The 25,459-nt window shown below is 41.4% G+C and overlaps 1 protein-coding gene across 1 annotated transcript in view; it reads left to right on the top strand.

Moving 5' to 3' along the window:
• TTBK1 (tau tubulin kinase 1) overlaps window positions 1-25,459 on the top strand; it is a 97,837-nt gene that overhangs the window by 34,716 nt on the left and 37,662 nt on the right. Inside the window, exons 6-9 of the mRNA XM_035897066.1 lie at window positions 11,302-11,367; window positions 12,899-12,991; window positions 13,667-13,792; window positions 24,380-24,534. Of these exons, the coding sequence (XP_035752959.1) occupies window positions 11,302-11,367; window positions 12,899-12,991; window positions 13,667-13,792; window positions 24,380-24,534 (440 nt within the window). The remainder of the gene's footprint in view (window positions 1-11,301; window positions 11,368-12,898; window positions 12,992-13,666; window positions 13,793-24,379; window positions 24,535-25,459) is intronic.

Here is a 25,459-nt window from a genome sequence, read left to right as displayed (position 1 = left end):
AATCCTCCCTTACTGTACCTGCTATAAGCCTTCCTCATTAGGTTAGCAAGGCTAAATGCAAAGCCTTCATGAAGATGCTCTTACCACTCTGTCAGATGGGGTTTTTTTCTTTCACCAACAGTCCTTTTTCCTCGAAGAGAGGCTCATGGTCATAGAAGCCAAAGCCTTGTCTTTGATAGCTAGGTGTTGACTTGCAGGATGCATCCACTTCTGCCTAAGTCTTTCCTACTCACTGGCAGGATTTAGGATGGCACCCGGGCAATCATGCCTCCAGATCTGTAGTCACTCTTAGAATATTCAAGGTCACCCCTTGAAAAACAGGTGCTTTTGGTGCTCCCATGAACGAGCAGCAAGAGTTAGTTAGAGGGCCACACAAACCTTGGCAATCTGTCCTTATCATCCCAGATCCAGGCCCCTAACAAGCCACAAAGCTCTTGAGACACCAAGTCAGGCCAGTAGATGGAGCTTCCATCACCACCATCATTGCAGCTTCAGTCAAGCCCACGCTGTCCTGAGTGAAATTTGTGGGCCCCTTTGCACCCTTGTTTTGCTAACTGCTGTCACAACTACTCAGCTCTGTTAGTTGTCTGTTTACTCTGCTGCTTATAAATACCATAAATAGAGGAAAAAATTAAATCAAAACTTGCATGCTTTTCATGCCAAAGTTATTAAACTTTGATCTAAATAAAATCAAGTTCTGAATTTGGCTTGTCTCAAAACTTTTCTGTCTCATGATATGACAAATAATGTAACAGGAGAGGAGAAACTGAAAAAACAACTTTGACCAGGTTGTATCATAAAGTTCTTGTGTGCAGGTCTTTAAGAGTTCGTTGCCTCTTTAAAGGACAACTGTTATTGCTGCCACTCGAATGAGAGAGAAACATTGTCTTTTGCAGTGTAATTTCATGAACTGTGGACTTTCTAGGGAGGCTGTTTCTGAAAATTCAGATGTACTGTATGGCATAGGTTGCCCTTGTCTATATGCTCAAATGCTGCAGAGAACACTGTTGGTGATACACTACTTTCCCTTAGAAAAGCTGTGTAGACTTTTCCTAATTCCATCCCAGCTAGCCACCTTTCTACTGATTTTGTTCTTTAGGAGAGTTTCAAGTTTTCGTTCTGGTGCACGGGGCCAACATTATACCTTTTAAAAATTAGTATTGCGCTTGCCAGATTAAACAGAATGCAAGGGGACTGCATCTGCCCAGTGCAGTACCCTGCCTGTAGGATATCCAGAAGGACCTTCTTTTGGACTGGAGGCAAGTTACCCAGACGAGATGCATAGAGCCAGTGATGCAATAGGATGATGAAAGCTACAAAACCTTTTTTAGTGCCTTTATACAAATCTAGATGAGAATAACAGTTGATGGTGTATAAGATTGGACTCGATGATCTCAAAGGTCTTTTCCAACCAAAGTGATTCTATGATTCTGTGATTTTAAGATACCACCCATCCAGTTTCAAAGAAGGTATTGCAGATCTAAACAGTATTCAGAAGACAGTAATGACAAACTTGTGTGAAGAGGGATCGAAAAGATTGTGATTATAACCTGAGCAAGAAGATGAATAAAAGGAATTTTATAAAAGTCTGTAAAATAGTATAAAGTCTTGAGAAGCGAATGAGAAAACCAAAGAGAACAGAGGCTACATAGGAACAAGATATTCAGTGAAATAGGTGATAAATTTAAACCAATAAAGGGATGCATTTATTAATGAGGCATCACTTGCTGTCACAGGTAGTCAGCATGCATTGGAAAGAGTAACACAGTACATGTGTGCAGGTTGGAGACTGGTCTAAATAGCAGCAATGGGACGGTGTGCTGTGGTAAAGGTAAGCCCCAGCTATAGAAAGTAGTGGAGGCTATAAACTGGCAGGTGAAATTCTGTGTAGATAAAAGCTGATGCTCATGGTCTGTGTTTGGGGTGGGGAGAACAGTTCTAATTTCACATACATGATGGTGGCCTCTGAGCTGACAGGTATCACTGATAAGTGAAACCTTGATGTTATGGAATAGCTTAATGAAAACATGGGTTTGATACTAAAGAGCTTTCAAGAAGGTGCTCAAACATTAGAATTCATTGGGAAAGGAATACAGGATAAATCAGAGATTACTGTTGTGACCCTTGATGAGATAGAGGTGGCTTTTCAGAGTTCTCTTAGCCTACCTGAAAGAAGACTGATCTGAGGTGGACTGAGTATCTATTGGCCTTGTTCTTGCAAAGAACCTTTGTCTTCGTATTGGTCATAGTGCGATGCTAGCAGCAGTTTGTGGGTATAGGCCATCTTTGCCATCTGCTATTAAAAGAGCTTGCTTTAGGGTGCTTTACTTTTCCAACTTTCTCCTCTGAGATTTTTGCAGTCACTTCACTTTGTGGTTGTATGCAGGCAAACTGGTCTAGCAGCAGGAAAATGGGTAATTATAAAATCTGTTTAGAAACATTTAAAACATGAAGGTAAAAAAAAGAACTTGTGTTCTCTCTCATATTAATGGTCTTCCTGCAGAATATTTGCACCCTGTTTTTGCCTTGGAGAAGAATATTGGGAAATGTAAGTAGCTTGGTAGCAGTGTTGGTTTGGGCCAATCTGACCTTTGTCCAGAGTACTGGTATATAGGAAGTAGGTTTTCCTTCCCTTATACCTAAAGCAATCTCATTGCCTCATCCAAGGCCACTGTCCTTGTTTTTCAGGCTTACGCTCTGCACCCTCCCACATCCCACAATAACTTTTTCATAGTTTTTGATGTGGTTACGCTGATGTGTTATATACTTTGTTATCAGTATAAGGGTTCCCATCTGAGCGGGTTTGAATTGGGCAGTCATTCAAGCCATGTGTTTCTCAGTCATGGAAGACTTGGAGATCTGCTTAAGAAGAGATGGTTTATGGAGGATATCTGTTAGTTCAGCTCCAGTTAATAAGTGCTTTCAAATGCAGAGGGTACTCTTCTGAGAAACAAGTCTAGTCTTCTCTTTGTGATTCCTTCCCCACCCCGGCCATTTTGGGGTGAATCCCAAGACCTTCTATAACAAATTAGGTATCACAGGATGCAGAGAGGGTTTTTAGGGATTTAACTATGATTTCCTCTAGATGCAACCTTCTGCCATGGTTCAGATGAACACATGAGCAGTTTTATTCCCTGTGATGTCCTGGTTGTACAACCCACCTTCGCCGTGCAGTAGTATAAGCAGACAGTGTTGATGCACATCTTAGGACAACAGAGCTAAGCAACTGGGAAATAAATTGAAAAGTTGAGGTTTTTAAATTTGTGGAATTATCTTCTATAGAAAGCACACAATTCAAAATTTTCATTTTGCATTAATTTTTGTAGCAGAGTGCTGGACTAGCAGGAAGTGTTTGCTATGGAGAACTAAGGCTGAAAAGAGAATTTAAACCTGGAGGAGAAAATATACATAACTCTGTTATACAGATAATACGGTGAACAACATATGCTTGTGTAGTGGAGGTATTCTGAGTGGTGAAGGTCTTCTGTGCTAATGTAGGTCAGGTTTTGGACAATAACTCTTTGATCATTACTGGTCTTTGTTCAGGTCTGCTAGTTTTCTCACTAACGTGTAGTACAGAAAGCATTGTACTTTTCCTCTGTCTGTGACACCCTGCCTTCAGAAACATGTTCCCTGTGGCTCCACAAATATTAATTGAAAGTGGCCAAGGGTTTAGCAGCTTGCTCTTAATTATTTATTTGAAAATAGGAGAGGCTGTGTTTTTCCTGGAGTCTCTCTCCCGTTGCAGGATCTGACACTGGGCTGTTATGCTCAGCAAGCGTTTTTTTAGCTTAGTCAGCTGCAGCCCATTGATTAGATCTCGATCTCCTCGTGGCTCAGACTGCACTGCAGTAGTTTGCAGTGCCTTGTTGAAGATACTGTACATGTGCAAGGGCGGCTCTGTGAGGCAGTGGGTAGAAAGAAGATGTTGTAGGCAGGACAGTGCATAGCCTGTTTAGATGAGCATGATGAAGGCTGTAGAAATGTGTCAGCTAATTGAGAAAAAGGTATTTATTTTCCAAATGCCTGTGCATAGTGTTAAAAATGAACTTCACTGCAGTGAACAAGGTATTAAAAGAGGAGAGTATGGTATGTTTTTCCACAAAGCAGTCTTCCCCCATAAATGAGCTATAAAATAACACAAAAGATATTAACTCCTGCATCCCAAGATCCCAAATATTCAAACATAGAAGCCCAGTAGCTTTTATACTTACTTTGTACTTGACATATATATAAAGCTGTAATGTTTTGTAGGAGATTAACATTTTGCAGTAGAATAAACAGATCTGTGGAGCTGTAGTACTTGGAGTACTGTGTTAGCTTAGGAAGGGATATTATTTATGTCTCAGACTGTGTTGTAAAAAGGTTACAGGAGAAATGGCTGAAAGCACAGCATAGTCACATTGGTTCACATAGAGATGGGGAGAAGGAAAAAAAATGGACCCGTGTCTAAAAATATTGCACATTTAATATATTATAGAAATGCCATTTCTGTGGGAATGGGTTAGTTATAAAACAGATCATCGTGAAAATTACGTAAAGGTTCTCATTATTTTCATTGTTGGAGTAGCAAATTTGGATTTGAGAAGGGAGTTCACATTCTGGTTTAAAACATTATGACTACAGAAGGCTGGTGCAGTTGAAATTAGATGTATGAAAAGCAGACTAGCTGATGGATTTGAAAATCTGTTAGCAAGCAGGGACTCTTGCATCTTGTTATAACTAGCTGTTTCTCTGCTTTCCTCCCCTGGAAGCCTTGGTTCAGTAAGGGTGACCTCAGACCATCTACATCAGGTTGTTGTTGGGTTTATTTTGTGTAGCAGCTCTCTGGTTAGAGCTCTTGTACTGCAGGGGTGAAGGAAAAGGAAGGACATCTCAGGCTGAAATCCCATACATGCCTGCAGGGAACTGAGATCCATTTCTGAGTTTTCCATTTCTGAGTGCCTTTACTGCCAAACTGCAGGGGGGGATATGGTACATCTGAATGTGTCTGGTCGATGCTGTTCCACTTGAAGCTCTGATTATTCTTCCCACTGGACTACAGAGAGAGGAACAGAATTACTGTGTCCGGTGGTGAGGGAACAGGGGCTTCACTCCCTGGGCAAGTGAATGTTGAGTTGGATTGCAGGTCAAGTCTCCCCTCCATCAGGTAAGTGCATTTGCTGCCAGGTTACAGAGTGCCTGTCATACACTTTCTCTCTCTTGGTAATAAATACTGAATTATTCTGTGTGAAAGGGATCCTTTCCAACATGGATGTTCTTAGACTTGCATCTCAAAGCACCCTGTGGCTTAGGGGTGAGGGTGGACTCTGGAGGGACAGAGCTGTGGTTTTCATGTCTGTCCAAGGGGTGGAGAGATTTGGATTTAGCTCTGCTGCATCTCAGTGGTTGCCATGACTGTCTTTTGTCTTTTCTTTCGCTAGAAAAGGTCTTCTCCATCTGACTCCAGGAAAGCATTATGAGCTGTAAATCCCAAATGAGATGTGACTAACACTCTACAACACTCTCCAAAACACTTCTATTTCAGTGGTTCCCGTGCTCTGTGTTACAGCGCATGAAAAAGTTATCCTTCTTACTTAGCACTCTCCATGCTTTCCATGGGGATATTCTGTGCTACTTGTTCCCCTATGGGACCATGCGCGTAAGAAACAAGTGCAGCTCTGAGGCCCAAATTCTCTTGTTAAAAATCAAATTATAATTGAAAAATAGGATTACAATTGGACTAAGCTTTTGATAAAAAATGCTCATTCTTACCTCTGTTTCTAATGTGCGAAAGCCATCCTCATCTCCAGCACAAATTCTGGTGCAGAAATCACATGAGATAGTTGGCACGTGTTATTCAGAAAGAAAAAATTATCTTGGTCTTTTCTGATGTTAAAATCAATTGGAAATTTTGAATTCTCCTAAAGTAAAAAAGGAAAGATGGCATTTTAACTCATCTCCTTCAGGTCTTTTGCTTTGGAAAGAATAGCAGGAGCCTGTTCAGGAACTTTCTCAAAACTGAATTTTGTACAAAATCTATGGAATTCTTAGAACTTGCACATTTTTAGGAAAGAGAAGACTCAGATAAGGAACTATTGTGTTGATTGCTTTGATTAGTTGATTTCCATTGGAATAAGTGTCTCTCAGTCGAGTTCTTCCCTCAGTTTACTGAAATGCGTTTTAAGGTTATATAACATTAGCTATTATAACATTAGCTCTTGCTTCTGACCAAGGTGGCCCTCGTGTCTCCATACTGTGCTATTCCCATCTTAAGATACAGTGACTGCTCACGTGGCCTAAAAGCAGCACAGACTTTCATTCTACTCTTTCAAACCACTATGCTGCATCCCACCAGAGACAGTGGAAACCCCACTATTTCTAGGTGGAGTACTGCAGCGATCGTCAGGGAAGGGGAAGATTCCTGAAGTTGGCAGCTGTGAAGCCTGTAAAGTTGGCAAGCTAGTGATTATGTGGAGATTGCTGGTGATAAAGCAAGGTGGTGGCTGCAGAAAAAGCCAAATATCTTGGGTGGGAACCCATGACAATTCAAATGAGGAAGGGGGACATCTCTGTTCATCTTCAGAAACTCCTGTGCTAACATTAGAACTTGCTCTGGGTGTAAAGGGCAAGAGACGAGAGAGCAAATCCCCTTGCTGGTTATTAAATCAGTTCGATTGGGGAGGAAGGGAAGGGTAGGTATCAGGTAATTTTAGGAAGGAAAATTATGGTAGAACTGTACAATGGACCTGTGGTTAGGCTGTATGCATCTCTGCTCTCAACTTTGTTTTTTAAGTGTGATATGTGAGCAGGGGGAAGTCAGTCTCTAGAGGGACCCCTCTCACCACTTTACAGAGCACTCACAAACCACACAGACTCACTCAGTGCTTTCTGTCTAAATGAAACTAAATACAGCATGTGCCAACAGCCCTGGATAGGATGCTGGGAGATGGCAACAGCTAAACAAGAGACCCAGGTTTCTGGAGGGGTACAATATTGAATTGAGTTTTGATTTGTTTCTGTTTAATTTTTTTTTCTCATTTTGTTGTTTTTTATCATGTTTTTCTTTGGGTTTCTTTCTGTTTTACAGTTCTTTTGGGCTCTTCTTTTGAGGCTGTGTTTGATGCGTTGGCTTCCCATCCGCTGCTCGTAACCATCTCTGCTATGAGTTGTGAGTGAGCCATCACCATGCTTCTGGGTTTTCATTTTGTTTTGTGCTTTTGTTATATATGGAAGTCTGAATTACACCTGGTTTTCTCTTTTCCCCCCCTCATGATATGTTTGTGTTTTGGCAGGATCGTGACAGCTACCTAAATGTGATACAGAGGCCTAGAACACTTGGGATTCTGCCTGAGGGGCTGGCAGACATTTGGGTGGTGCCAGACTGTGATTTTGTCACTTCTGGGGTTTCAGGAGCAAGAGGAGAAGGGAGTTCTCTCATCTTAGAATTTTGGCTTCAGCTTCCTCTGTTAATTTCTGACTGCCCATTGGGATAAAATATGCAGCTGGCATTAATGATTCTACAAAGTGCTGCTGTTTAAATTAGCAAGTCAAAATGCATATAAGAGGTGCAGAATTCATCTCCACAGAAGAGGTGGGGACGCATATCCTTGTGTCTCCCCCACAAGCTGAACTGATGGAAGCAGGAGATTCCTAGAAGCCACAGAGATACTTCCTTTTAGTTCAGTTAAAGCTTCCTTTCACTTTTCCTTCTTATCACAACTTTTCCAACAAGTCATTCCAATCCAAGATATATCTCAAAGTGCTTCCTATGATCTGTGGCGTTTTCTCTCTCCCCTTACCACCTGCTCTTCGATCTGCACTAACTTTCTTTTCATTTTCTTACTGCTGGAAATCCTTTGCCTGTTTCCAGGAGAGGTGGGTTAATGATCCTAGATGACAGCAGGCCTTCCAGGGGCAAAGGAGGTGGATCTCATGAGCTGTTTGCACAGGCTTCCAGAAAGTCGGGGAGGAACTAGCGGTCATGTTCTGTGAGAGTACCACAGGCATAAGGAACAGCAGGAGGAAAATACTGGCATCCAAATACAAATTTTTTAGGAAGGAAGCTGGAAACCAGGGCATTCAGAATATCAATCTAGGGATGAGTGAAAGAGGAAAAATTTTAATCTCTGTGTATGAACATGATGTAAGGAGAAGGGATTCAGGTTAATGAGGAAATACAACAACTCCTGAAATAAAGGGAGCATATACAGGAAAGGCAGACTTCATGTGGGTAAAGAAGACACTGTTGGCACTTAAAACACAAAAAAGCTGGTGGGTGCAGAAGAGCACAGTTTAGAGCAATGCATCCATGTTGTACAGGATTTTGTTACCTGATTCTTTGTGAGGTAGTGTACATTGCTAATACACTGAAAGGAACATAGAGTATAAGTTTTGCTCTGTGGTAGTGATCTGATGCATTCTGCCAAGCTAAACCTCATTTTAAACCAAGCTTCTAATACAATGAAACATACTTCATATCTCTGTCATCTCCCTGACAGCTCTGTGTAAGAAATTACTTCAGCTTTGTGCTAGACACAATCTGATTGCAGGAAGAGATACACCTTACCCTAAGTAACATTTTTGATAGTAATACTGATGTGGAAAAATGAAAAAAAAAATCATCTATGGTTTAAAATTGTATTTCAGCTTGCTAGCTTATTACCTCCTTATCTTTTGGGGCATTCAAATCAGCTGGGTTATATATGGTTCCATAGTCTGAAGCTCCTAACTGTTACAACTTCAGTTCTATGTCAAATGTGGACCAGCCTGGACAGCAAGGATGCTTTATCCAGGCTCTTTTCCACTGCTGGGCAATGCAGTGGTGGGATGAAATTTATTAATTGGAAGAAATGAAGTGTGTAAAGAAATCATCTGGAAATTTAATGTTGATGAATTCAGAAGAAGAGTCAAAAACAGTTGGGTATACAGCATGTGCTACAATAAATGCTCAGGCAGGAGCTGTTTTTTTGGATGAAAAACAAGCCATGGAAATACTTGATTGTAGTGATTAGTGACACAGTCAAAAGGCGTGACTAATTGCCTTGTGACTGGCAGGACAGTCAAATATGATTAAAAGAGGTGAAACCTTTATGAGAAAAAGACACTGTTAACACAGTTAGCCTATTTTGTTCAAAGTTCTAAATGTCCCGTCAAAACAATTGCAAATTCTTGCTCAGTTGCAGTGCTCTCCCTTTGCTGAGGTACCACATGAGAGAGGACTGGAGAGTACCCTTTGGGTTCAGATGCAGGACTGGCTTGGTGAACTGTTTCATGTTGGCTGTGGGACAGATGCACAGTTAAAAGACAGCTGGTCTTTTGGTTTGCTTCTGAAAGAGCAGGGGAATACACAGGCAAACTGCCTAGAGTTGGTATCAGAATAGATCTAATTAAAGACTGCAAAGATAGCCTGTCTGCCAGAAATAGTAAGTATTGATCTAAAAAGACTTTCAGAGACATTGCCAACCATACTGAAACCAGCACGTGGTACTTGGTTCAGTACATACATAGTTAATAACTGAAGACATTGAAGCAGGGGAAGAACATGAAAGACAAACTCCCATGGACTGCAAACATTGAACAATATTTGTTCCCAAAACATTACGGGCTACAAAACAGTTGTTCATAATATGCTCTTATTTTGCGGCTCATGAAAAGTATCCAAACACACTAGTTTCCACTCATAATGGAAAGGAGGAATGTCTTCTTGCTTTTGAATATGTAGCGGACATTTATGGTAATGACTGATTCCAGTGGCCAGTATTGTGCTTTTCAGGAGCTCACATCAGTGAATTCCCTGAGTTCTAAGAATATTTTGCAGTCATTTGTCAGTGGGAATCTTAAATGTATGATCCAGGAGGAATGAGGTGCATGATCACGAATATGGTATCTTGACTGTCACCTGCTGCTAAATAAGTAGCTTATAGCTCAAGCTGGTGTACTGCAAGATTAAATGTTGTATTAAGTGCATGGGAAATGCAGATGGGTTCTCCCTGTGGAGTATTTGATTACCATAAAGGAGTTGTGAGATAGACTTGCAGCTTTTTTTGCTTGGAGTCGCTATAATTTAAGAGCTGCATTATACACCATTCAGGTGTGTGTTAGTGACGTGGTGTCAGTGAACTTGTTTAAAAAACATTTGAAGTTTTATTCTTTCTGAGAGTATTTGGAACTCGGAGCAACTTCCTTTTACCCAAAAGGAAGCAACTGAATTGTACGTATTTAAACTGACAGAAGGGTGCTGTAGAATAAAAGTACAGAGTTTTAGGCATGGTTCTGAAAGCATAGATGCAGCTAAAAGAACAAACATGAATCAGCTGACCTAAGTGGGACAAGTTACCCAATTAGAGTTGTTGTTAATGTGCTCAAATTTCTGCAAGAGTAGGATCTTAATTATGAGTATGTTTAGTTCTTTGCCCAAGCTTAGCCTTATGTCTGGGCCTGAACCTGGGTTTGCCATGTGAATTTTGAAAGCACTGCTATTAACTCTAGTGCTTCTAGCTAAGCTGAAAGGATTTGGTGGATGTTATTATTTAAATGCAATTTTTTCAGAACAATGACATCTTTAGTAAGTGAACTCACATGGTCTAATGTTCTTGTGGAGGCAGCAGTGGAAAGAGTTGGAAGTGTTGCTCAGCCCCCAGAACAGAAAAAGCCTCCAGCTCAGAGGAATAGTCATAGGACTGCCTTCTTCCTAAGGCCACTATATCAAGCCTTCACTTCCTGAGGATGCGAAGAACAAGAGAATCAGAGAAAGAGAAAATAGATATACGGCTTAGGATATACTGGGAAGAATCTAGGGAAAAAGCAAGAACTGTGAAAGTCAGAGGTTCTTAATTTGTTTAAGTCTTACAGAGGATGTTGACAAGCACTGTCAGCAAATGAGTATGGCCATCTGCCCTGTGTCAGAGTGGGGATCCCTGTTCTTGTCCTGACCAGGCTGCCCTCAGGCTTTGCTTAGCTTTTGTTATTCATGACTCAGTTTTGCACCTGCGCTTCTTTACTAGCTTTTCCCTTGACCTGGAGTTTAAAAAGGAAAATACTATCTTGTATAATGTTCTTAGCTCTATGCCTAGACTATTGCTATTCTAACTTAGCACTGTAACCACCTTGCCCTCTCTGTAAAATAAGCTTTTCTGGAAATGCAGAATTGGAGAATGCTGTCTGTGTAGCTGGCTGCTAGAGCAGATGAAGGCAGTAAGAGCTTTGTATGCCTTAGTTACATACAAAATACTAGTATAGATGAGAAGTTCTCAGGACTTAGCTGCACAGGGGATTTAGTAATCTGCTCTGCCTCTGAGATTTTCTGTTGTCTCCCTTCAGCCTCGCAATGTTGCTGGTTTTCGAGGAACCGTCCGCTATGCTTCGGTGAATGCACACAAAAACAGAGTGAGTATTTCTGCGTTATAAGGAATTAACAATAAGGTTATTTCACCTCAGAAACCTGTTTTCCGGAGCAGAGGAGTCAGAGGCGTGAGTTCTGGTTTGTTACCTACGGAAGTTAGCATATCAGATGAATTCCATTAGGTAGTCAAGGCTGACTGTAAAATCAAAATTATGATTCAGCTATTGGATCCTCTCTAGTTGGCACCCTTAATAATTGTAATTATTGCGTTATCAGACACTTTTTAAGCAAAAAAAAAAAAAAAAAAAAAAAAGAGACACTAAAGTGGAAATCAGGTTAAGTGCCAGGCTGCTAGCTTCTTGCAGAACTTGGCTGTGATTTACCAACTGCCAGGTCCCCAAATCCATTATCTACCTGGAATTTTTAATATTAACATCATGCTGTCAGGTGAAAAGCCACCTAGTGAAAGCTAGGTTTATTTTTCCCTGAAAAGAGCCATTATTTACATAGTGTCTGGCCTGTTTCATTCTAAATACTTCCAGAAGTCTCATCCAGCATTCTTCTCAAAACAATCATTTGTCATATTTCAGTAACGTTCCTGTGTAGACAGTAAACTGTAAGTCCTCTGTTTCTGCTGCTAAGTGCTTTCCAGATGGAAACTATCAGCCCTCCTGCATTATCTCCAGGTTTCTGGCCTTATTTGGGATGAGTCTGTAGGATGACCTATTACACATGAGGAAGTTTCAAGTTTTTTTATTTTTTTGTCTGCAGGTAGAAAGTGTGATGTGGGGAGGGCGATTGAATGCTGTCATGAATTCGTTCTATTTCCTGGGAGACACTGAGAAACCTGAGGTATAATTTTGGAAGAGCTGAATAGTGCCAGCTGTAGCTTGCATCAGCTGAAGGTATATTTAGACAAACAAAATTGCTATATAATGCATGCTATTCTGAGAAATCATGTTCTAGACATTGGATGTTGAGCACCAAAAATGACTTCATGTGCTTTGACAATTTCAGCCTTAATCCCCATGTTTTAATTTCCCATTTGCTAGGCCAGGAGGAGAGTGGTATGTGCAAATGTTATAAATCTGTAAATTGTTGAGGTGTTTGATGATGAGTGTTTTCCAAAAGCCCTTGAGTAAATGCTGTCTTGTCAAAGAGTTTGAATGATATTTAGCATAAAAATAATAATAAAAAAGACTTTCTACACACAGCCTTGTTTTTTTCCTTAATCTAGATTTTTTTAACATCCCATTGATAAATATTCCACTCCTGTATACTCGATGAGGGAGAGCCCTATGGAAAACTTGTGCTTTGTTGTATAGATAAAAAACTCTTCCCTAACATATTCACAAAAAGGAAAACAAATGGGATTATGACTGTATTGACATTGCCAAGTTTAATAAAAGTTTAATTTTGCATCTTTAGTCTTTAATCTGGCTTCTTTAATCATTGAAAGGGAAGTATGACTTCTCTTCCTGCTTTTTAAAATGAGGTAGCACACCTGGACTACTGAGCTTTGCTCCTGAGTCTTGATCTCTTTTTTTTCTTTTTTTTTTTTTTTTCTCTCTCCAGGAGATGGGTAGGCATGATGATCTGTGGTCCCTCTTTTACATGTTGGTGGAGTTTGCGGTTGGTCAGCTTCCATGGCGAAAGATCAAAGATAAGGTAGGAAACCTAGTGTCTGTGCTTAAGACAGGTTGCTTCATTTTTTTTATTATGACTCTAATTATTCCTCATGCAGCTCAGTGCAGCTTTTTGTTGAAGTAAAGCCAGAGCCTGCTTTTCATCAGATCTTGCTGCAAGATGCTTTTGTGTGTTCTGACAGTGTGGAGCTTGTCTTATTTGGAGTAGCTAGACATATTCTTGTGCATGTTGCTAATCATATTTGATCAAGTGACTTTGTTCTTGCAAAGCAAACAACAAAAGTGGAAAGGCTGGGCTGTTTTTTTGACAAATAAACAGAGCCTCTAGAAAGGCAGGAAGATAATGCTTTGCCATGCCAAACAAGCCAAATGGGAATTACAACTGGAAAGTTAAACAGAATAAAGCTAACTGTTCATGTTGTCTTGGAAATACTTTGTGCTAGAGAATAAAATCCTTGGTAAGAAATAGATCACCTGTGCAGAAGGCTCTGCTAAAGGGACAGCTTCTGAAGTGTGTTTCTGACTCAGGATTCCCCTTCGACCTTTGCCAGCCATGATCAACCTCGCTTTGCTAGGGACACCAAGAGGCTGTGTTCTGGGAACAATAAGGCTAGATGGTATTCCAGGAATGATAAGACTATATGAATATGAAGCAATAGAAGAGATTCTTGGTTCTGAGAGATTTTCTTTTTTCCAGGAGCAGGTTGGCATGATAAAAGAAAAGTATGAACACCGAATGCTGCTAAAACACATGCCTTCAGAGTTCCACCTTTTTCTGGATCATATTGCAAGCCTGGACTACTTCACCAAGCCAGACTATCAGGTAGGAGCCTTTCTTTGTTACCAGTCTGATGCATGGCACTCTGGATTGGCATTTGGATTTTCTAACATCTTCATGCATGTGTTCATATCTGGCTGAAGAATACCTTTCCCAGGGCCAGGAGAAAAAGTTTGGACTGCACAGTTCTTCAACACCTCAAAAGCTTTTTCTTCTCCTTCCACAACCCTGTGCAAAATAATCCTGTGCTCCAGACCAGAAAGCTCTTCCCAAACAGACTACCTCTGGCTTTCATTAAAACGCAAAAGGTTTGGGATACTCCAAATGTGATGGAATTTTAGCACAGCTTGCCAAAGTCTGCAAAGAGCCTACGCCAACAACTCAACAGTGCACACCAACCCCTTTGTTTTCTTCCAGACTCATACGAGCGTTAGCTATTATTTTATCTTTCTTTAATAATCATCTTAACATATTGTTTTCTCCCATTCACTGTTTGCTATCAGCATATATGTGATCAGTTACTGTAGCTCAACTAACACAATATAACTGAGGCAACTTGATTCCATGTCCCTCTTTTATCACAGCATTTTTCTCTGTAAATTAAAACTAGAGTGATAAAAACCACATTTTATCAGCAGGTCTGTGCAGTCTTTTATGAGTGCCTGCTCCTGTTGATAGTGCATCAAATGTGTGGGAAAATGGTAGGAGGGTGGAGGGTGTTCCAGCAAACTCTCTCCAATAGTGCTTTTGTATTTTAGCCACGTATGTGTTGCAGCATAGCAACCACAATGCTTTAAAAAAAAAAAAAAAAAGGGGCAAATACTTTCTGGATAGTACAGTAGAAAAATAACATTTTGTCACTAGGAGGGGACAGCTATAGAGGGATGGAGGCGGACTGAGGAGATGCTGAGCCAGCTGGATTTGTTTAGCCTGGAGAAGAAAAGTCAAAGAGAGGATCTGATTGTTGTCTGCCACTGCCTCAAGGATGGTTGTGGGGAGAATACAGGCAGACTTTTCTTAGAGGCAGCAGGGAAAATTGTGACTAAATCTAGGGGGACGAAAATCAGAATGAGGGTTCTGACGTACAGAACAGGTACCTAGAAAAGCGGTGGAATTTCCATCCTTGGGGGTTTCCAGAAGTCAACTGGATGAGGAACCTGATCTGACTTTGCAGTTAGCCCTGGTTTGAGCAGATGGTTGAATTAGAGATCTCCAAAGCTCTTTTTGAACCTACATCCTTCTATATTCTATTCAAGTTTGAAATAATTGTGCCCTAACGTTACTGAAAAGCCATCCTGGAGATAGAAATGAAAGAAGATGTTTCCAGACAAATTTAGTGCAGTACTAATCACAAACAGCTCTTTCACAGTAGGGGATTTGTCTGAAGCTGTGAATTGCCTTTTTGCCTTCAGTTTCTTGCAGGTGCAGCCCTGGGAAGAACCCTCCAAAAGGGAACTCCCCACAAAATTCTGGCACCTGCAGCTTGCCACCAAACACTGATTCTCATAGCTTGACTTGGAGGCCTATTCCAGCCAGCAAACTCTCCAAACATCTCGGCTCCAGAGATGTCTTAATACTGATTTATCTGAATTTATTACTGTGAAAGATTAAAAAGTATATCAGATGGCATCTGAATTTATCACCAGTACCAGACTGTCAGGGAAATTAAGGAAAATGGAGAAGTATATCTACTAATATATAAAGTCATAGTTTATTTAAAAATTGGAATGACAAGATTAGAAATAAGGAAACAGAATAAAACATACGAGTATAATTTGAAGTTACAGTTCACCATTTTCCTTCTTAGCTCTTTAATATATTTAAATTTAAGATGTATGCTAATCACCAGGTGAGGATTATGACTCTGAATGTGGTCCTGTAGCTGGACAGGTTTGGTGTTTCATATAGCTACCCTCCTCTAGTCGACCTCAGAGTTCTCCTCTTTGAGAGAAATTAGAATGAAATGGCAGCTTCACTGGGCTGGAGAAAAGGTTTGTCTGGCCTAGTAGCAGGTCTCCAACAGTGTTGGCTGTGGGAAGATTATAAAAGAATGAGCATTCAGTGACATTTCCCCAGAAAACTCTCAAAGCTCAAGAATCAAGGATCCTTGAGGCTCAAGAATCTCCTAAACCAAAAAAAGTCTCTGTATTTCATAGCCCTCAATGAATTTGTCTTCCATGAACTTGTCCGTCTCCTCCTGAATTCATATAAACCTCTGGCATCCACCATGTGACAGGAAGGCACCACAACTTAAGTGCTTGCTGTGAGAAGAAATACTTTCTTCTGTTTGTTCTAAACTTGCCACCTGCCAGCCTTATTTAATGCCCCTTACATCTTGGACATAACTGTGATCGCTGGTCCCTAGCGCCTCTCCAGCTTCCCAGCTACACAGAATCTTACAGACTGCCATGGTGTTGCTCTTCAGTTACTCTTTTGCCCAGAGTGAAGGATCCTAGTCTACTTACTTGCTTTTTCCCATCAGGAAACCTTTCCACACCCTTAGTTTGTGTCCTCCTCTGAACTGTGTCCGATTGTGCCTTTGTGAGGTGGGAACTTGCCAGCATTGCACATTCAAGATGTATGTAGCCCATGAAGTGATAAACTGCAGTTATGATGTTCTATTCTATTCCTAAGACTTTCTAATATTCTAGTTTATCCAGTGGCAATGCAGTTTTGAGTGCTCCCATCTCCATGTACCAAGTAAAGCTTTGGCTTCTTTTGCAGTAGCATGAAGTTTGGTAAAATCCTTCCTCTCCCATCTCCATCATTTTGAAGTGGGGAATGATGCATAAACGCTGCATGTGAGCATCTGATAATAAGACCATTCTGACTGCTCCCTCCTCCCTCGCTGTCTAAATTCTGATGTATTATCTCTCTAACTTCTCCTGATGTGTGTCTTCTGGCTTTGCAGGGTGCTGGATATCATAGGATGCTTTTGGCTTTAGAAAGAGGCCAGACATGAATGTAAGAAGAGACATACTGGGTCAGCCCCTCCTTTCTTGCTCCTTTGTAAATGGGGACAGGAAATAGGGGACTGGCCACTGCTGCTGTCCTCCTTGCTCCAAGTGGTCCATGCCCTGAAGTTTGCAATCTTTTCCTTGAGCTCTGCCACCATCAGCGTCTGGGATTGTCCATCTAAGATATGCTAGTTTGAAGGATGGGAAAGGGAGAGGGGTGAAATAGGTCTATTTCAGTCACCACCATTGTGTGGCGCACATTAACTGTTGCATGAAGGAAAAAGCAACTGCATCTGTCTTCAGACTTGTTTTATCACTGTCACAGGAAAAAAGTTTTAGGGGTGGAAGGCAATGCAGATACATCATTGCAGTGACCCCGTGACTTCCCCCCTACACCCTTCCCTCTCTGTATTGTTGCTTAAAGAAAAAAAACAAAAAAACCCCAAACCAAACAAATGAGGACCTTATGGCTTTTTCTGTCTGTTTGTAAATTCTCTCCTCTGTCTCATAGTTTTGCAATTCTCCTACTCAGATCTTTGCCCCATGTGATTGTTTTATTCTTTTTTGCACTTGTTAGCTATCATGATTATCTCTCATTTGCCTCAATTAAGTAATCACTACTGTCTTTTCCCTTACCAGCTCTGACTGGGAAGATCATATCATCCCTAACACATGCAAATAACATTGCTAACACTCAGGACTACAGCTGTTGCTCTGCAGCATCCAAGTAGTCACCTGCCTTGGGGGGAAAAGGGATTACTCCATTGTGTGTCCGCAGCAGATTCACTCTTACTCAGCCAGTGATCTTAGCTGGGCCCAAAAGCTGATGGGATGGTGAACCTGTTCTTCCTGGACCTACTTCTCATGGCAGTGAAGGTTGCCAAGATCATACTTGGTCACAGACTGGGGCTCTAGCTCCATGGGAAGTATCTAGTTCTTAACTATTGACATCTATGGCCCCAAGCCATCAAAAAGTGTTATCTGCCTTCACTTGCCATTTTTAGATCCTCCTAAGCGCACTTCATGTTGAGTAGCGATTTTATCACAGTTCTGAGCCCCTGAGATCATGTCAGAAGAGAGATATGCCAGGCTGTAACTGAAGACTAAGTGTTACTGGAGACCACTAATCTCTGATGGATAGATGGCACAAGCTTTGCGTAGGCATAGGTGAAGAAAATCATGGTAGAATAAAACAGAGTTGAGCTGTCATGTGATGGATCTTACTTATACCTTGTGGGTTTGCACTTCTTTGGCTCATGGCCTATGATACCAAGCCTGATCCTTTAATGGATCATTGTCAGTATCGGTTCATGGTTAGGATTAGACTTTTAGCACTTTCACAACAGGACGATGTGGGCATTAGAGCAACATTTTTGGGTTTTCTGACTCATTTGACAGCAAGAGAGACATGCCTTCTCCCTGGTATAGTGAAGATAGGATGTGAGAAAGGTGCATGAAAATCTTTTCTACTGTAGCTGCATGCTGGGTAGAGGGATAGTTTCAGGTATGGTTGGGGAGGTGGCTGGCTGTTCTCCCCAGAGATCCATCTTTTTGCAGTGTGTATCAGAAAAGAAAAGACCTTTGGTCCTGGAAGATTATAGAAATTGGGGTGCCTTTGCCTGGGAGCCCACCAAATTCCCTCAGCTGGTGGATTGTGAATTGCATTTCACCCAAGAAAAAGTGATCACGTTACCTGTGATTGTATAAGAGAGTGGCTGTTCTGTACACATCCAGAGCAGATGTGGGAAGGTAAGAGCTTTGTACATGGGCCTTTTCCTTTCAGATCCAGTCAATACCAGCTACTGTTGGAGCATTTGTGAAAGACGCCCTGTGAACAACAAGTGCCAGTTTAAACTCTCTCATGCTGGCCAAGTTATTGGAAGTCTTCCATCATAGGCTTAGTATTTTGTCCCCAGGCATCCCTCTAGAGCTTACACACACATATCAGGAGCCTTCCCTTGTAAAAAGGGGACCCCTACTGCTTAAGAGGTATGCCTAATATTTATTCTTCAATACTGTGTTCGGGATTACAGTGCAGTTTAGAAACTTGAGCAAGAGCAACTGACTGTGCCTGAAGTTTGTGCTAAAAGATTCCATCTTCCTAGATGAGCCTTGAAGAATTCAAGGCTGGAGCATCTAGACAATCCATAACTGGTTTGGGACCTCTTTCACATGGTATTTCAGAATTGACTGTGATTAATTTCCTGAACCTTGGCCAGGAGAAGGCATTTGACAAGATGTACCGTGACAGCTTAATGGGTGATTTCTGCACAGTTGGCAGCTTCTCTCTCGTTCAGGGAGATTGATTGTCTCATCAGCCCAAAACGTGGTATGGTACTGCAAAATGTGCAATTAAGCTTTATGTCCTCATGAACGTTGACATCTTTAATAGAGAAACATGGTGGGCCTCTTCTTTATTCCACCACTGGTTTTTGATACTCAAAGAGTTGGAATTGCACATTGTCTTCTGGAAGTTGACATATGCTGATGTGACATGGTCTAGAGCTGGCACATGGCCTGACTGTCCATGCCCTCACCAGCCTGCATCTACTGAGTCCTTGTCCAGTGCTAGGAGAAAAAGGTACCACAGGGGTTCCCTAGTTCCCACTGCTGTGTCACAGTTTGGTTTATCCGATGTATTTTCTTTACTGCTTATCCCTTTCTGTTGTTAAATCTGACCCAGTAGGAAGCCCAGGATTCTGAACAGCCCTAAAGGGGCAAAACTGATCCAGTCCATGCTCTGTCCCTGTTTCAATAACATCCTTCTGTGACTCTGATAACCTTCAGAGGGAAAATTCGTATTTCTTCTCACTGGGGTGCTGTGGATCTCCGCTTACCCTATAGGCAGGGAAGAGGATTTGATATGCATCTGTGGCAGTTGCCTGCCTTCTCTTTCTGGACCCTGGAGAGGTGGAGTGATTGCTGTACAGTGCAGCTACTCTGAAATAAATATACTGCCTTGTGCCTTTCCTGTTACCTTCCAGGGTTCCAGAATGGCCAACACTTCCTATGTATATGAGGAAGTCCCAGTGAGACCTATCCAAACTGTTGGTCTTCCACCATAACTTCCCTATGACTTGGAAGCTCTTTTCCAAGTGAGGCTAACTACAGGCATTGTGGTAATGGGTTGCTTTCATAGGACTGCATGTGGTGTAGACCTTTTGGGTGTACTGGATATTAGTCCTGTCTGGTAGCTACATGATTTGAGCTTAATTTTTATGTTACAATAATGTGTACATAACTTTTTTTTACCTGGTGGATGGATGAACATACACCTGCATCAAGGAATTCTTATGAGAAGATGTTACTTGGTCATCTACTACCTTTTCCTATGTTCCCTCATCACCTGATCTCAGTCTTCCCTGAAGTCTCTTCGCCTACCTTCAAACCCCATCAAATAGATACTCATTAAGTTTTTGAGAAAGAGATAATACTGTTCATGTATGCACATGCTTCATAATCACTCTTCTTGGTTTTGTGTTCTGTCCAGACACCAAAAAGCTAGGTCTGTTACTGCCAAGAAATATGGCAAGTCAGCCTCTATCTACCCTTAGGGCAACGGTATGCAAACTAAAAAATTCTTAATGGAGTGGTGTATACAGGCATAGGTATGGTGGGCATTATATTCTTGCTGAAGAGGGAAGCTGGGCTCATTATGAAAGAACTACTTTTGGAAAGCATGTCCACATACATGAAAGATTAGAAGGGTACTGGGAAGAGGCAGCATGGATTTATCCAGGACAGCGCATGCCTGACCAACCTGACCAGCCTTTTTTGAGGAAGTGACTTCTATGAATGCAGAGAAGAGCAGTTATCTACCTTGACTTTACACAGTCTCTCATGATATCTTCGTAGCCAGATTAGAAAGAGACGGTTTGAATAAGTGGACCACAAGGTCAGTGGCAAATTGTCGGGTTTGATGGGTGTCAGAGGGTTGTGATCAGCAGTGCAAAGTTCAGTTGGTGGCTAGCCACTAGTGGTATCTCTCAGGGAGCAGTACTGGATCTAATACTGTTCAGTGTCTTCATTAAGGACCCAGATGATGGGACAAGGGGGACAGAGCACACTCTCAGCTAGTTCACAGAAGGTACCAGTTTAGGAAGAAGTAGATGGTATGCTGAAGGGTAGTACTGATATTCAGAGAGACCTTGACAGGCTTACAGGAACCTCATAAGGTTCAGCAAAGGCAAGTACAAAGTCCTGCACTTGGGATGGAATAAATGTATGAAACAGTACAGGCTGGGAATCAACTAACTGGCTAGGGAGAAGCTCTGCTTCTGCAGACCCTGTATGGCTTAGTAGTGACCATGAAAGAGTAGAGTGTCCTTGTGACAAAGCAAGCTACTCTATGTTGGGCTGTATTAGGAAGAGCATAGCCAGCAGTATAAGGGAAGTGATTATTCCCTTCTGTTCAGCACTTATTAAATCACATTGGGAAAGCTGAGTCCAGTACAAGAAAGACCTACAAACTGGCGTGAGCTCACTGGAAGCTAGAACACATGCCATAAAGGGAGAGGCTGAGAGAAGTGGGTTTCTTTGGCCTTAAGAAGAGAAGAATCGGAGGAGATCCTGGTTTTGCCTTCTGCTACCTGTAGGGAGGACTGAGCTAGACTCTTCTGAGGTGCACAGTGAAAGGATGAGATGCAATTGACACAATCTGCAACAAAGGAAATTGCAGTTAGCTATATGAGAAAACGTTATTACCAGTAGGATGTCAAACAGTAGTGGGATCTCCATCCTTGGAGATGGTCAGAACATAACTTGACAGGGCATTGAGCAAGCTGATCTGACTTTGAAACTGGATCTGACTTAAAGGTAAGCCCTGCTTTGAGTAGGGTGTGGACTAGGTGATCACCTGAGGTCCCTTGCAATTTAAAGATCTTTTGATCTGTAGCACCTCCTGCCAAGGCTGTTGCTATGCTCTTTATCTGACATCCTGTGTAACTGAGGGATCTCTTGTCATCTTCCTCCTAGCTCTGCCAAGTTAGCTGTTCTTGGGCCCAGCAGAAGGAAACTCAGAATGGGAGGCTTGCAGTGACTGTGGAAACTCTTCTGGTCTCTAATAATGTTATGCCTGCAGGCAGAGGATCCCTAGACAGGATCCAGTAACTCTTTGCATGACTTCTGGGAGCAGTGGTTGTTGTTGGGACTGCTCTGTGCAGTTTCCCACTCCACTTTCCTCCTTGTAAAGCTTTGACCTTTCATCAGAAGTATAAAGGGTTCAGAGAAAGCTAAGAAGGCTCAATAAGACCACAGAGTAGCTTGAGAATAATGGCAGCTGAAGACACTAGTATCCTTCAGCCTGCAAAAAAAGACACCGTGGGGAATACAGTAGAGGTCTGTAAAATCCCAAATGGCCTGCGAAGTTAAATGCAAGCATTACAGAAGTTATAGCAGAAAATAACACAAGTTGTTCTGACTGAGTGGGTCCTTGGCGGCATGAAGGAATGCTAAGAATAAGACAGCTAAACTTCTAATTTTAGCATGTGGCTTCTTCAGACTGCTTCAGTATCAAAGGAATAGAAGGTGGCAGAAGCAGTACCAATTTTTAAATGGCTTCAGAAGATACCGGTCCCTGACGCATACATGTACATCACAAAGAATCAGAAACTGTGATAAAGACTGGGATTAGTGGGTGAGGATGATCTGATGAGCAGAAGTCAGTATGGTTTTTGTAAAGAGGTCTGTCTACAAATATATGGAGTTCTTGGAAGGAGTTTTTGAGGATATGGGGATATTAATTTCTAAAAGATATTTGACAATAATTTTTGCCAAAGTAGCAGTCAGAAAGCAAATATAATCCTAAGAATAATTAGAGTAGTATTAGACAGTAAACAGAAAATATCCTTATACTACATGTAAATCTGTGTGAAGCATACTCTTAAGTACTATGTGTAGTTCTGTTCCTCAAAAAGGATAGCTTGAAATCAGAGGAGTTGTAGGGAAGGGTAACAAGGAGGCTAGAGATAGATTCACTTCCAGATATGGAAAGACCAATTAGACTAGGACAGTACACTCTGAAAAAAGGAGAGGACTGACATGTACATGACATCTTTAAAATCAAAGGCAGAATGGCAAGAAGTGAATGGAGAATGATTGTTTTCTGCTTCTTCTGATACAGAAATGAGGAACTGCCAAATGAAATTAGCAGGTGGCAGGTTTGAATGAGCAAGGAAGATAGTTCACATAATTGGTGCGTTCTTTGCCATAGAAGTAGTCCAAAAGCTTATGCATTCAATAAGTAATTGGGCAAATTCATGAGAAAAGATCCATCTAATGTTACTAAATACCAGACATGCATTTACTAAAAGCAAGATTGTGACCCTTTAGTTACTTGCATTCAGTTTTGAGCAAGAAATTCCCTGCCAACAGCAGCAGCACAACTCCTGTTTCCGTCAGAGGTGAGAGTATCGTGATATGAGGCTAACAAGCAGAAATGCAATCCTATCATATTAAACTGTCACAACAGTAAAATTCCCTTTCAAATCAAAGAAGCTGCTACCACTGCCATGTCACATCCACTCTCTGGAGATGTGTTACCTGTTCCTTGGTCTGACCGACAGTCAACTCTGCAAATTCTTTTAATCAAATGTAGTGCCACTGCAGGAGTGGAGCACCTAATTCTAGGATTCTAGGTCACAAAAAGGAGGGAAAAGATGGCTCAACTGAAAGCTGCAAATAGACATTTTATGCAGTTTGGTGGAAGGTAGTAGGAAGTGGCAGGCTTTCCTGGCCTTCTGATCATGATGATAACAGATAAACAGAACTGGAATATAAATGCAAACAAATAGGGCAATTTTTATTTATAACTTAGTACTAATTCTGTGCCATAAGCCAAATGTATTTGTCATATTCTCTCTCCATATAGACTTTAGGCTGAATCCTCTCGGTTCTGCATTATTTAGCTGAATAATTTTATTAGCAATGCAGGACCTTACATATGGCTGTGTTGGCCTATAGCATCCAGTTTCCCTTTGACAGCAGAACATCAGGTTTCCCTGGGTAATGTGTTGATGAATGGAGCACTGTTGCCCGTAGTTTCATTCTCTTCTGAAGAATATCTGTTCTTAGAAAGCAACAAGCATAAACCATGTCAGCATGAGCATTTGTACCTGCCATCTTATAAAGAAAATTGTATCATCCCTTTTACAGTTTTATTTTCTTCCGCAGCCGAATGTGGCAGGCCACCTTGTGCATATCACAGGGCTCCTGACCAAGCTGTATTTGAGACAGACACTGCAACAATTCTGCATCCTCACTGCAACAATTCTGCATCCTAAGACCGTGTTTTTCTGTTGCTTTTATGTCTTCTGGCAGCCCTTGAACTCTACATATCAAATGTACTATTCTGCAAATGTCTAATATGCAGGAAAGCTGAGCTGAAGTTAAGGCTTTAGAGCTAGAGTAGCAAGCCAACTGCACGATTTCATCAAATTAGTGTCAAAATGTTGCATGCGCTTCTTTTGTAGATTTAAAGCAATTTCAATTTCCAAGCCAAAACGAGCCTGAGAAACAACCAATAAGATTTTGTGACATTTGCTTTCATTCCTTGGTACCTTTCATAGGCAAGATGGAGATTATAAGCTGCACTTGGTCCTTACGCTCATACTTCAGATTTTTTGTGAGAGCCACCCTCAGCTACTTAACATAAATTGTTTTTGTAAATTTATTCCAGCTAATCATGTCCGTTTTCGAGAACAGCATGAAAGAAAGAGGCATCACTGAAAATGAAGCTTTTGACTGGGAGAAGGCTGGTACAGATATTTTGCTGTCCACTAGCACCTCTACTCCACCACAACAAAACACCAGGCAAACAGCAGCCATGTTTGGGTGAGTATTGCAGTTGTGCCAGTCAGACTATGGACATCCTCGATAACAAGCTCAGTAACGAGTTAATTTTTGAAAGATTTCAAGGCCATTATGATCCTGGGAAGTTGGAGCTGCATGGCAGCCACCGCTTGATTTCATTTTATATGTGTTAACATATATCTAAGGTGGTAGAACTCATTTTCAAACCCTTGCTGTGCTGAAAACACATTTTCTACTGGGGATGGTTATGTGGGTTGGAGTAACATTAAGAGATGTCTGGAGACCTTTGGCCAGGACGGATGGAACCCATGTGCTTGTATATTTTGCATATTATATGGCACACATGGCTGGAGCTTCTGTGAGCACCTGCTGTGAGGCAGTTTTTGCCTTGCAGTAGGGTGGGTTTGTGATTGATAGTAAGCTAAACGCAGCAGAGAGCATCACTGGTCACACCTCGAACACATCTCCTTGACCTTTACAGGGTGCAAAGGTACACAGAGCTGCATGCTCAGAGATGGAAATGAGTCCAAATGGAAGTTGATAAGACTTAGTTCACTTGTCTGTCTTGGTACTTTTTGAGGGGGTTGACGTTAAGGGATAATAATAATCCTCAGTAATACCATAGAAGATAAAAGCTATAAGGCCTATTAAGCCTCATTTGCTCATGCATCAAAGAGGCGATGTTTCTTCTACAAATATTGTGTAATGGGCAATCCTGAAGAAGTTTACAGCCTGTGTATCGAGGGTCCCGAGATGCTTTCACTGATCCATCCCACTGTCTTTATGTGTTAGGTTGAATCTTCCTGTTCTATTTCAGGTTATGTCTGAGATAATGCTGGACTGTCTGTTTTTTCAACCTGGTAATACTCTAAAGTTGCTAAGGAATTTCTGTGGGACAGTGTGGTAGGCCTCCTTACAGTACTAATAATTTTACCTTTCTTCTCAT

The sequence above is a fragment of the Egretta garzetta genome, unplaced genomic scaffold, assembly GCF_000687185.1.
Source record: "Egretta garzetta isolate BGI_Z169 unplaced genomic scaffold, ASM68718v1 scaffold17, whole genome shotgun sequence".
In the NCBI taxonomy this organism is placed as follows: domain Eukaryota; kingdom Metazoa; phylum Chordata; class Aves; order Pelecaniformes; family Ardeidae; genus Egretta; species Egretta garzetta.
This window is presented reverse-complemented; position numbering and strand designations above follow the sequence as displayed.